Raw genomic sequence first — 13,394 nt, 5'->3', positions numbered from 1 at the left:
CACATTTGTGTTTTGATATTTGCATTGTTTTTAAGACTGCAGCGCATTTCTAATAATGGAAATGTTTTGGGCCAATGCAGCACGTTTGCACCTGACGGTCACCGTACATTTTCTTTCACTCATAATTACATAAATCACACACAAGCCAAAAATGCTCTCATCCATTGCATGGTGAAAAAATACATTTATTGGAATCTGTGTCAATGTAGAAAAAAGTGAAAACTGGCTTTAGGTTCTTTTTTTTGTCACAGTACCACAGGTGAATATTCCAGCAGCCGTCCGGTGAGTCAGCAAGCTTGTTTAGGGCAGTACATCTGCTACTGACGCACAGAGAAGTCGGACACCAAAGAAGCTCGGGCTGCTCCTAAAGACACACCACCAGCAAATACACAAGCTCAGCAATTAACCTAGCCTAATGTTCTCTTGTTAAGCAGGTGATTTCAAATGTTTTGTTGTGATACTGTTACAAATCCCTTTTCCAGTAACTGCCAGTGTATGGAGGCTCAAAGAAGCCCATATTGTGAGATCAAATATGGTCTCATAACTACTGAGATTCATATTTTTTCCCACAGACCTTGGAAATAAATTGTGGTCCTGTGCAAAGCTATGAGGTTCATGCATCATAATCAATGTTTACTAGGGCCTCCTTTCAATATTCCTGCCATCCAAATAAAGGGAGTATCACATTAATAGTAATTTTGTCACTTTTTTTTTGTTCAAATATTTCTGTCTGAACAAACATTTCTATAATAAACACACTGCAAGTGACACATTCTAATCTAGCAGGCCAAATGTTATCATGGGTAGTGCAGTTTTCTATTTCTGATATGACAGGATAAACTCACAACAACATGGCGAGTCTGCATACTTTATGAGATCAACAGAAAAAAAGGCATTAGAAAACAAAAAGGACATTTCTAAACTCAGATACTGAGCAGTAACATTGAGAGGTCACTTTTTTTCCCAATACAACTTCTATTACATATAGACTTTTTAATATTAAATATCTTAAATCTCATATAAAATAATTAATCAGAAACTGATTCAATATACACAGACAAGAGTGCACGAGATGGATGAAGAGATGGTGTGCATGACAAGTGTTTTTCGCGAGTTTGCTGTGAGATTATATGCGCTGCTTGGATGTCATTTTTTTTATAGATTTAGTTTAGCTGACAATATGCTTATGTGGGGTTTTGTCTGCAGCATCATACTTAATATCATCATTCAAGACAAGTGCTTTGAATTCAAAAAAGGGCCTCTCTTTGAGCGTCAATTGTTCAAAGAGATTGTGACCTTCATGGAACAAAAACAAAAACATTCCATATTCAACTTGGCCTAATTAGCATATGCTTATTCTGGGTTGCACCAACAATGATTACTTTTCAAACCCATTATATAATATTATTTTTAAACAAGTTTACAAAATAATAATTCAGAAAGATTAATTGTAAAGATCTTTTGGGCTACTAGTGCCTTTATTCAAGTAACAGTGTTGATCGGGGGGAGACAAAAGGGATGACACGCAGCAAATTGTCATGGCACGGGGACTTAGCCTATTCAAACCTAAATGAAATTGAAATCTGTTGCACCAATGTAAATGTGATCTAGTATTAACTTTACACTTGGCAGACAATATTTTATCGCTTTTATGAACGGTCTTCTTTTTGGTGTGTTTTTGATTGTGTGTTTGTTGTGTTTTTAATTATTATAGGTTGAATGCCTATGTGAAGCACTTTGAATTGGCCCTGCGTCTTAAAATGTGCTATACAAATAAACTAACCTTGAACCTTGGAAGGTAAAACTTTTTAAATGGCGGTCTATTTGAGAAATGTTTGGCAAAATAGTAAATTTTCTGGGAAGACTGAACCCAAGTTGAGTTTTATGTTGGAGGAGAAATTAGAACTTCTTTGCGGATCATGAAATCATGAATGAAATCGTAGGCCAAAGCTGCATTCACATGACACACGGTAATGGCTCTGCGCTCACATTGCGCTAACATTGCAGTTCAAACTATTTTAACTTTTACCTCCTTTACCAGTGAACTTTTGACGTGCAACCAATAAGATGTCAGCTGTATGTAGCAGCGCAAGCTAGCAGGGCAGGTTACCATTGAAACGAAACCTAACTAAATGTTTTTTGCTGCAAGACCTGTGCCCAACCTCACAGTTAGCAAGGGTTCAAACAAGGCCTAACTGACTAACATAGCAAACAGAATAAGGTCTTGTAAAGGATTTATTTTTGTCACAATACCAGCTTTCCGGTGAGTCAGCAAGCTTCTTTGGGCATTACATACACTACTGACGTACAGAGAAGTCAGACAACAAACACATGTTTAAAGACTAAGAGGGCAGCTCCTAGCCTTGGCGTTGCGCACCACTCCACATTTTTTGCAGAACGCTTTCGACATGCAACCAATCAGATGACATTTATGCCAGCAAAGGAGGTAACCATACAAACAAATCTTAACTAGCTATATTTATTGCAAAACTCTGTGTCCAACCTTGGGTTAGGCAAAGAGCCAATCGCGTATCATGTGAATGCAGCTTGGCTTACGAAATGTTTAGCTAGCTAGCTTGCAAACAAAGTAAGGTCCCCCCCAACACATATACCTTTTATAGCCTATTTACTTGGTCCTGACCGCATGTATATTGATGTATTTATTATTGTGTGTGGGCAGGTAGAATTCGATTCAGTAAAAGGAGATTGGTTCTTAATTTAGCAACAAAGCTTTGCCCACTTTAAAATCTGAATTTATACATTTTAAACCAACTACAAGTAATTCGATAACATGTGTTCCTGTTCTTGAAAACCAGTTATTTTTGTTCAATAGAGATCTCCAGCATGAAAATAATACAGTATTTTTTGTTGACTAGGATTAATCCAATACGTGTCAAAAATAATAATTGGCAAGCTGCAAAGCAAATAATAATTTAATGGATGTGAATTCAAAATCTAAGACTTGGCTCATAAAGCATGCATGCTTTGTGATTTTCAGGAGACAAATTACGAATAAATAAAATATAAATGGACTGAAGTTGCTCTGATTTCTCCATGTGTTATTCTGTGGCTTTCGCTAATAGAGGGTGAGATTGCCGTAAATGTTTCCTTAGTTTTTATCATATAATAGACATTGGTCACAGTGGAGTTTCCCAAAGCAGCTTGTTGTTTCTTCTATGATCACATTCACACTGTTTTTTTGAGTAAACAATGAACCATATTTTTTTTATTTATAATGTCAGATTGCATATGAAAGCTGAGCTAAAGAGGATACAAAAACCTGTACACTAGTTTGGCAATGAACTGTCTGTAATGACCTTTCTTTATGGCACAGTGTTAAAAAGATGGCACTGGATCCAATGACACCAACTCTCTATTCACAATGGCCGACGCTGTTCTTTTTGATACTGCCGTTATTTACTTCTTTCGAGAAAAAATAAAAACAACAGTGAAGACATCATACTGGCATCAATACCGGCTTTAAAAAGGATTCTTAACTTCACTTCTCTTTTTCTGTTGCTTTACAACTTAAACTAGCATCCACAGATCTCTTACAAGCAACGGTATCTTTGTATGTTCAGTTCCTTGACTGGATTTCAAAAATACACATGAAGTCTAAAATTGCTGGTTTAGTTGTCGTCTAAAACATGGATGTGGAGAGCTCTTTAAAGTATTGGAGGACTGTCATCGTAAAGTATTCGATGGATTGAGATTGGAAGTGTAAAAGAAAATGTTGCAGCGTGTTTCCTTTGAGCACTAACACACATATTCATACATACAACCATTCATTTTCTTGTATATATCTATATATATATATTTATAGAGATAGAGAAATCTGTAGTGGTACTGAACAACCTTCAATTAGATCTGATGGTGTTATGGAGGAGAATCTGTTCTGTGTATGGAGGCTCTTCAATGAGCATTTATATGATTTCTGTACAGTAAAACAGCACACATAGAAACATGAGGACATTAAAATAAAAATATCCCACGCTGATTGTGATGTTTAAAATGTTAAATTCCTTCTTTTTTTTTATTCTAGAAAGGGTTTATTTTTGGCAGGACTGGGCATGGAGTCGCCCATCTCCAACACTACACAGTAGTTTCATTCTTCCAGGGCCCCGTGCGTATATTCCCCGTGCTGTCCGAGCCGTACAGGAGTCCTTCTTGCAGGCCCCCCTTTAGAATCCCATTCTGATTGGGCGGGTTCTGAGGGAACGATTGTCTGCGCGGGGCGTGCATCTCCAGATGGGGATGTGTCGCCATCGGGTCCGGCTCGGACACTTTGCCGCAGCCACACAGGAAGATGCCCGTGTCGCCCGCCTCTGCCGGGCACAGGGAGGGGAAAAGGTCAGCCTTGGCGCAGCAGATGTGCCTGTGGCAGGGATTATGGCACACCAGGGCCTCGTGCGCGGCGGCGGCGGCGGTGGCAGCGCAGTGGCACGTGTAATGCCCGTCGTGGTGGCCTTCGTGGGCCAGGTGTGGACAGGTGTGGGCGTGGCGCTCGTGTGTGCTGTGGGGGCTGTCAGTGTGTGAGCTGTGCATGCTGCCTCCGTCCGCGCTGGAGGGGATGTGATAGGCGTACTCCTTTTCGCCCACTGCCCCGCAAGCACCGGCCCGGCGGCCGAAGTGACGACTTTTAGTCCTGGTGCTGCTCTTTAGGCAGGGGTGCAGCTGGATCCCCGGCCGGTACCCCTCCGGATCGGCGTGTAGCAGCACGTGTGTCGCCGCGGGCTCCTCCTCCATCAGCTGCTGGCTGTGCATTGCCGCGCAGCACGGAGCCACCGGCGCCAGGCACGTCACATGGTTCTGCAAGGAGGGGAGGGCGGCGTGTTTACAGTGAGCTAAACCGCCATGACTGCAGGTTATCACTGCTTTACCGTGACACGGAGAGTCATGGTGGCAGTGGCTGTGACCGTGGCCATGCCCGGGGGTGTCTCCGTTCACGTTGACTTTAGGTCGGGCCTGAGTGGCCCCTTGGGCTTCGGCATTTCGTCCGGGACAACACGAACACCAGCAATGCCAAACATCATCGCGCTTGGCACAGTGATGGATGAGGATGAAGAGGCCGAGGGTGACGGAGAAGGCACCGTAGAGGCAACTGAAGATCATGTCCAGGAAGTGGCCCTGCGACACAGCCAAGGCCCCGAACGTCCAGGTGGCCAGGAACAGGAAGAGGGTAAAGGCCGCCGTTCGTAGCTGAGCCTTGAAGGAGTGCTCATTGGCCAGCAGCGCAGGGTTAATGGGAACCCCCGGACAGCCAGCGGGGCAGTGGCCCCCACCGGACGGGGCCACCAGGGCCCCCGGCTCGGCTCCCTGGTGGCAGTGGGTGGGCACGTCGACGGCGGCCAGCCTCTGCTGCTCCTCCGTCAGCTGCTTCAGCTCGTACTTCTTCTCGGGGTGTCGCCGCAGCTGGATGAAGGTGCACAGGAAGTAGATGCATGTCACCAGGATGATGAAGCTCACGGGGCCAAAGAAGGCTCCCAGGCTGGGCTCCCACGCCATCCAGCAGCTGCAACACACAAGAACACCCGTGCATTTTAATACTTTGATTTATGTTCACATTTTTCAAAAGAACTAAGAAACTGAATTATATAAACTCAATAACATAGGTTTACATGTTTTGCTTTGTATAAAGATACTTCTTACAAGCATAATATAGTAAATAGCACATAATATACCTATATAGTGGTTAATATATAATAGGGTCCTTAAAAGTCCTTACATAATGCTTATTAACAATATAATGTGTTAAAAATACTAAATAATAGTATCATAATATGTTTATTGTTGGATTATAAGGTATTTCTAACACCTAATCATTTTTTACATCGCAATAAAACCACATTTATTTAGTTTGACTTACAGACCTATGATGTCATACCTTAACTCTTATCTACTTAGAGCAGGGGTCTCAAACTCAAGGCCCAGGGGGCCAAATCCGGCCCGCGACTTCATTTTATGTGGCCCCTCAAGAGCTTGCAAAGAATATAATATGTTTATTATACGGTTACATGCCACTTTACAGAAGCAGGTTGCCCATAAACTACATGTCCCACAATGCATCTCGTTTTGTGACATGCGCACTGAAGAGACTTGCAATTATTTGCCCTGGACTTCTGCTTTCAGACGTAGTTAATTACTAAGTTATTATCCTATCCGATTATAATCCAATTCCGAGGCAATAATGTAATATAATACATTATATTATATATACAGTATATTATATATTTATATAGTTACAACCGGCCCTTTGAGTGCAACCTTTATGCGAATGTGGCCTGCGATGAAATTGAGTTTGACACCCCTGACTTAGAGTGATAAATACTTTATTATGTATTTATAACTACGTGACTATTCACCTCTTTTTGCAGCTCTGAAGTGAGAGCAATGCCCTACCTTAAGGTTCATGAACCCTTTTGTATTATTACTTATCACTTATCCTATTAGTTAATAAATGCTCTTACAAGACCCCAAAATGCAGCGTTACCCACACATTTCAAAAGCATTTATACAACCAAATGTACAAACATGCTTGAAACTTCTTTTAAAAGCACCAACAGACAGAGGTGCATGAAGTTCTTAGATATTTATCTTAGTTTTATACTTTAGTATAAGTTCAGAATGAATTACATTCAAATGTAATTCAAGTATCAAAAGTACTAAATCGGAAGAACGGCTCTTTTCACAGTGTCATATAGTATTAACTTGTGGTTTGCCAAAGTCAAGCCAATTTCAGATAATTTTTTAAATACTGGGTATTACAATACAGCCTCAAATTATATAAGCCTATTTTGTGTTTTGTACATACAAAGTGTTAAATAACTGTAATGGAATACAAAGTTAAATATTTGCCTGGGAGCAGAAGTATATGTAGCATACAAAATAAATACTCAAGTAAAAGTATGTCAAAACAGCCCTATAGAACAATACACGAGTGCATGTACTTTGTTTCTCTCACCACTGCCAGCAGAGTGTGTCATTTAACCTTGAGAGCAGAAGCAAATGGAGGACTTACTACGGCGCCTGCTCCCCGCTGCCATAGTTGTCTATATTGACGGCCGCCGTGACCCCGCAGATGATGAGGGGCACTCCACCGCTGACTAAATAAAATCTGTGAGGTGACAGAGAGAATAGAAAATAAAAGAATGTTAGAGTGAATAAGGCAATAGCAAATCCTATATTGCACATCAGGACTACAACAGTCAGGTGAACCATTGTTTTAGACAAACAGAAAAACACAAAACCCCTTTAAACAAAGAAGATTATAGACAACAAACACACTATGACACTGAGCAACAGGCACAGAAACATATTTTCAGGATATCCATTCCCTATACTTTCCTCCAATATGACTTGTCAACGTGTTTGTGATCACACTCTCCTGGTGGGATCACACCTACAGTTTGTTTTCTTTGCCACAAACCAAAGTGAGAAATGTACTCTGCAAACAAATCTGTTTCCTGTCGATGTAAGCACGATGGACTTGTCAGTACTCATTGCTGTGATTTACAGCATCTGCTGATCATAACAGCTCCTGATACGTGAGGAAAACCTGGGTGGCGATTCGAATAGTATTTTCTTTTTTTTTCAGGAAGGTTCCTTATGGAGGGACATGACCCCAAAGTGGCAGCCATGATAAGAGCTGTTGAAATTCTAGGTAGGAAAGGAGCTTCAATACTTCCCTTGTTGTGTCCTTAGGTTTATCCTAACCAAAAGGATACACCATGACCATGCTTTAAGAGAGAAAAGGAGATAATGCTGTGTCACCATTCTTTGCAGCCGCAGCATTTAAAGTGATGCACCATTCAGCCGTTATGCGAAACAACCAATCGTAACCAAACGTGGATCACTTAAATTACGGTAATTCAGAATTTTCCATCTTATGCCATATTTTGTCAAAGTGCTTATGTACTGTATATGCATGTGTTTTGAACTTTCACGAGATGCATAGGACCTATACAGATTACTCAAGGGAACTTTGGGATTTTGGCCTTGAAGAATTACAAAAAAGGCCTTTATTAGTAAATGTGGGAAGAAATAAACCCTTTGGAGTTTTTGTAAAACATGGAAACTCACAGCTACACTGACCGTCAAGCCACCACTGGATCGGAGGACACCTGATTACCGGTTACAACATCTCTTGGATTCAGTGTTACATTTGATCAATTGGAAGCTTCTTTTGTTCTGTAGAGCAAGTGACTCTCCTTTAATGCATTGGTTGTGATTATCTTCAGACAACAGTGCACATCTGCAAGATGCAATTAAACTTAAAAAGGAAGTGCAGTGAATCAGAATGTGAAGTAAGGTGAGCAGCAGACTGACAAATAATAAATGAACAATGGCAGAAAGTTTTGATGAAAAATTGCTATTTATCTGAGATGCTCTCAAAGGGTTGCTGAGATCTTTTTCAAGCTGGGCCCTATTTTACCTTGTTCTGTGTCAAAGTGACTAATGGGGACACCACTTTAAAAAGATGTGTCCAGTGTTGGGAAAGCGCTGCAGACGGCATCTGCTAAACAGGCTGCATTGTAATTGCTTTGGGCCATTGCGCATCGTCAATGTATATCCAGTGGAAGTGCTTGTTTTTGCCACGGACAGTCTTAGATTTTTATTAAAGGTGTCTGAAGACATCGAAAGCAGCCTACTGAGAAATACAAAACTGTTTCTTTACATTTCTCTTGATCCTGTTTGTTATTACATCTAACCAAATCTCATGTGCTTCAACTTTGTCTGAACAAGCTATGTTCAACCCTAACATTGAAACTCTATTAGACAGGAAGTATAATCTTCCTTTACGCCAATGCAACAAACTCTGACAAAAGTCATTCACTTTCCGACCTTTACCTTACGCCCACAAGTCACATGAACGGAATAAGCCTAAGGTAGAATAAAACGTGTACTTGATCCTAAGGTTCCTTTCCATAATGCGTTCAGACATTAATGAAAGGGCTCATTTGTAACAAGCTGCTCATAGAGTCTTAGAGACTAAGCATTTTACCATTTAGTCTAGAATGCAATGGTTTTAAAGGTGTTTCTGGTTTGAAGCTTGATATAAGGTCCCTAGTTAACAAGCCTACGAGACTTTCCCATTTAGTTATGCAACATAAAAAACACAAATAAATGTAACAGTTGGGATTTTAGCCTTTTAGCCATTTACATGCAGAAACACCTACAGAAAACACTATGGGAAAGGGAAAACCCTAAACAACACAATAGGGCTTCTTTATGAATGACTCAATAATACAGGGCAGGTATGTACATTTCATGAGCTTTAAGAATTCAGTACAGCAACAAAGATTCTCCCCAGCAGCTCCCTCTCTGTCCTTGTCGTTTTCTTTCCTATACAACACCATGCTATTTCCTCTTCCATCAAGTTCAATCTCAACCCCCGTCACTGCTCCAACCTTTCCATCACTCTATCTTCCTCCTCAGTTTCCCTTCTCTCTCTCCGTCTCTCTCTCCCAATCCGTCCTCGTCACACAGCACTCGTCCCAAAAATTCAATTACAATCAAGATGTTTGTCTGGGCTGGTTTGGAGAGGGGTGTTTGGGTGGATGGAGGAGTGGAGGGGGGGGGGGTTTGGTGAGGCGGCATTACCGGCCTGTCACTGTCTCTGAGTGGAACGGTTCCCCCAGGGGACTCTCCTTCAACAGAAAGCCATTTACACGGCCGTCTGTCAGATAAGCATAAATGAGAAGAACTAGTGGACTTTAAAGCACCCTGCGCTTTATAAGCTTCATTCTCCTTTATCCCCTCTAGGAAAGCCTGATTGTGTCTCCTGCAGGCCTGTGTCCAATAAACCACACACACATATAAAAAGAAAAGAGCATCTGTGATCAAATTACCATCTACATGCTGCGCTGCCTTTATGCAACAAACTATTCACATTAAAAATGATTGCACGCACAATGTGGGAAAACAAAGTCTAACACATTTGGTCATTTTTGTTGGACATTCTATTGAAAAAAGGCCTTCAAACTAAATGTCTGTGTATGCAGAGTTTGAGTGAGTTTAGGAACAGCAATCATCTGATATAAATAGACCATGAAGTGCCTTTTAGCCAGCAGCTACACAGCGACTCCCCCCGCCCCATCCCTGTTCCTCTGCCTCTGCACTGTTCTTTTCTCTTTCTCCTGCTCCAGAATATACATAGCACAGATGGGGCCAACGGATGGTCGCATAGCTCCAGCACAGGGCAGAGGCGTATGGTTAAAGCTGGACTGTATAATAGCAGAAAGTCTATACTGAGTTTGTATCCAAGCAATGGCGAGACAACTCAAATCAATGAAATTAAAACCATATTTGTAGGGCCTTTAACATGCATTATTTATAATGACCAGCAGGGGGCAACTAAACTTGATGCAAAAGCTCTGATTGTATTGAAGTATATGAGAAAATTATCCCACTTATTCATTCATTACCTGAGCTGCTTTTTGGGGTTTTCCCTTACCCTTTAGTGTGTTGTACACTGTAAAAACTGTTGCTGTTAAAAATGTAAAATAACGTGTCAACAGTTTACAAGTAATTTTAAGAGTTTAGTCAACTTTTACATTTTTTGAGTTGGTGAAACTTACTTTTTTTGTTTTCCTCTACTCAAGAATGTGTTACTTTGCTAAAACTTAAAAACAATTTGTCAACAGTTTCCAAGCAATATAGGAGTTGGGTGAACTCACTAATGTGATTATTTCTGCATGTGAAAAGATGAGTTGAGCCTACAATTAAAAGCCAATATATTAAGTGTAACCAATGCATATAACAATCATCTAAGAACCACATAAGACAAGAATAAATAAAGTAAATTATAAAACACAATTGAGTTGCCGGAACCTATATACGATAAACTCTTCCTGATTTCAATCCAACCCTTTAAATATTTGATAGCATTGAAACATTGCAGATTAAACAAATCGATTTAAAAAAGGGAACGTTATGGACATGTCAATACATTTTATTATAATGTGATTATTTCAAAACAGTTTTCATAAAACAGTAACACGTTTGTTTAAAAGCACAACACATTAACATAGGCTACATGTATTCAAATCTGTAGTCCAAAAATCAACGATTGACATCCCACTGCCTATTGATAATAACTCTTTTACAAAAAACACTAATTTGCTTCCTTGCAGTGAGTTCATTGTGAAGATCGAAACCATTGCAGATAGATATGATAAAAGCATTAGCAGCTGGCTAACTTATTTTGGCATAAAAACAATAAGGAAAACTGTTAGCCTGGTAACAGCACTTTACAAATGCACTAATAACACATTATATTGAATTGAATCAATCAAAAACAGGTTAAGATTTTATGGGGGGTTATGCATCTCACAATTTTTTGGTCTGGCAAATATTGTTTCCCTGACTGAGCAAAGTTAGCTTTTTCCCCTATTTCCAGCTAAGCTAACTGGCTGCTAGCTGTAGCCTTTTATCAGACGGACACATACTATATTAGAGTTCCGTCAGTCTTCCAATTTGATTGTTCTCCGAAAAAGTTGAGCTACAACATTTCCCTTCAACTGCAAATGTAAGTGTCTATTGGGCTACATTAATTTCAGGTTCTTCTTTCCTTTGGGTCATTTTCTAATTTCAGAGAGGTATTCTACTTCACTAGACCCTTTCCTTTTTTAATACACATATCTCATAGTTCATGCATCAGCAGTCATTGATACTAGCCAATTCCCTTTTATATATCTAAGAATAGATTTTCCATAGCTTTCCCAGCCAGAGGAAAGCTGATGAAATACTATTTTATTCTGTCTCTCAGACTGTGCCTTCTAGGCAGTCAATTTGCCTGTTTGGAATTCTTAAAAAGGCCCTATTATGCTTCTTGGGATTTTCCCTTTCCTGTAGTGTGTTATACAGGCGTGTTTGTGCATGTAAATGGTCTGCAAAGGCTTACATCCTGGTGTTCCCTCTAAAGGGAGTTCAGGCTTCAGTTGGCTAGTGCTTCATCACATTGTACGTGATAGTCTAAGGCCCCGTCTACACGGAGACTAAACCGATTTCGAACCGAAGTCGATTTCAAAAAAAGTCTTCCGTCCACGCGGAATCGGCTCAAGAAATGTGTCCGTCCAAATGCGAAGGAGATGTGTTGCACTGCGTGAGGCAAATGGTGGTCAAACCAGATACTGACTGGTTTTCGGACACCCCCAGACCCCCCCAATAAAGCAAAACTGCACGTTTCAGAGTGGCCTTTTATTGTGGCCAGCCTAAGGCACACCTGTGCAATAATCATGCTGTCTAATCAGCATCTTGATATGCCACACCTGTGAGGTGGGATGGATTATCTCGGCAAAGGAGAAGTGCTCACTATCACAGATTTTTTCAGATTTGTGAACAATATTTGAGAGAAATGGTTATTTTGTGTATATAGAAAATGTTTTAGATCTTTGAGTTCATCTCATGAAAAATGGGAGCAAAAACAAAAGTGTTGCATTTATATTTTTGTTCAGTGTAGAAAGGACTGTATGTCCTCTTCAATATTGAAAGCTGGCAGGAACTGCTGGCATTCAACAGATGTTGGATATTCTAAAGTGTTACTTTAGAAGAATGATCCACACCAATCTCACCAGATGACTATCAGTTAATAGCATTAAGAGGTGTTAAAGGTGTTTGGTCCAACACAGTGGAGCAGACTTTCTGACAGAGGTCAGTGTGATGGTCTGCTGGATACGCCACTGGTTGCTGTCAGGAGAGGAGGGACAGGCAGAGCGGTGGATGAGGAGGAAGTGGTTGGTTAGTGGGGGGGGGGGGGAATTGATTTCTCTACAGCTGTTAAGTCTCATTGCATGAGCCTGTCTGACAGGGAGCATTACAGTCAATCACTGTGGATCAACTCGCCTACCGCGCCACACAGGCTCCCCCCCCCTGCCCGCACCAAGACAAATTATCTAATTCACAAGCGGTGCATGATGGGAGAGCTTCGAAAATGTTCCATATTAAAAAACCCAATCACCAAGGTGTCTGAGGATTTGCTTTGCGATGAGAGTGCTGCTTATACAGTTGAGAGATCCTTATCCTCTCCGACTTTCACTCTTTAAGAGCTATTGAGCAGTTTGCAGTTTTAATAATGACAGACATATGCTACTTCGATATTAGTCCTGCATTCTAAATTTGACTTAAAAAAAGTAAAAAAGTATTAGCATCAAAACATACCGGAGTACCAAACATTAGCCCGTAGGTGTGCACGTCCCTGCCTGTAAATATAATAAGCCTATGTCTAAAATGGACAACATTGTTAGGAGATCTAAACTATACAGCGATTCTGCACTGCGGTCAACTCAGCTGTCCCTCGCGTTTGTTTTTTCAAATCAGCTTCTCTCCATATTTATTCCTACTATATTTGATGAGTGATACAAATATGTTTTACCACAAGTTCTTAATAAAACTGA

The 13,394-nt window shown here is 40.6% G+C and overlaps 1 protein-coding gene across 1 annotated transcript in view; it reads right to left on the bottom strand.

The window, feature by feature from the left end:
• Positions 1 to 854: 854 nt before the first annotated feature.
• The window catches only part of adgra1b (adhesion G protein-coupled receptor A1b), a 324,973-nt gene continuing 312,433 nt past the window's right edge, over positions 855 to 13,394 (bottom strand). Inside the window, exons 10-11 of the mRNA XM_079686046.1 lie at positions 7,019 to 7,114; positions 855 to 5,512 (exon numbers count right to left, since the gene is read on the bottom strand). Of these exons, the coding sequence (XP_079542172.1) occupies positions 4,093 to 5,512; positions 7,019 to 7,114 (1,516 nt within the window). The 3' untranslated portion in view covers positions 855 to 4,092. The remainder of the gene's footprint in view (positions 5,513 to 7,018; positions 7,115 to 13,394) is intronic.

The sequence above is a fragment of the Notothenia rossii genome (assembly GCF_949606895.1).
Source record: "Notothenia rossii genome assembly, chromosome: 6".
Taxonomy (NCBI): Eukaryota; Metazoa; Chordata; class Actinopteri; order Perciformes; family Nototheniidae; genus Notothenia; species Notothenia rossii.
Note: the sequence above shows the minus strand (reverse complement) of the source record. Positions and strands in the feature narration are given on the sequence as shown.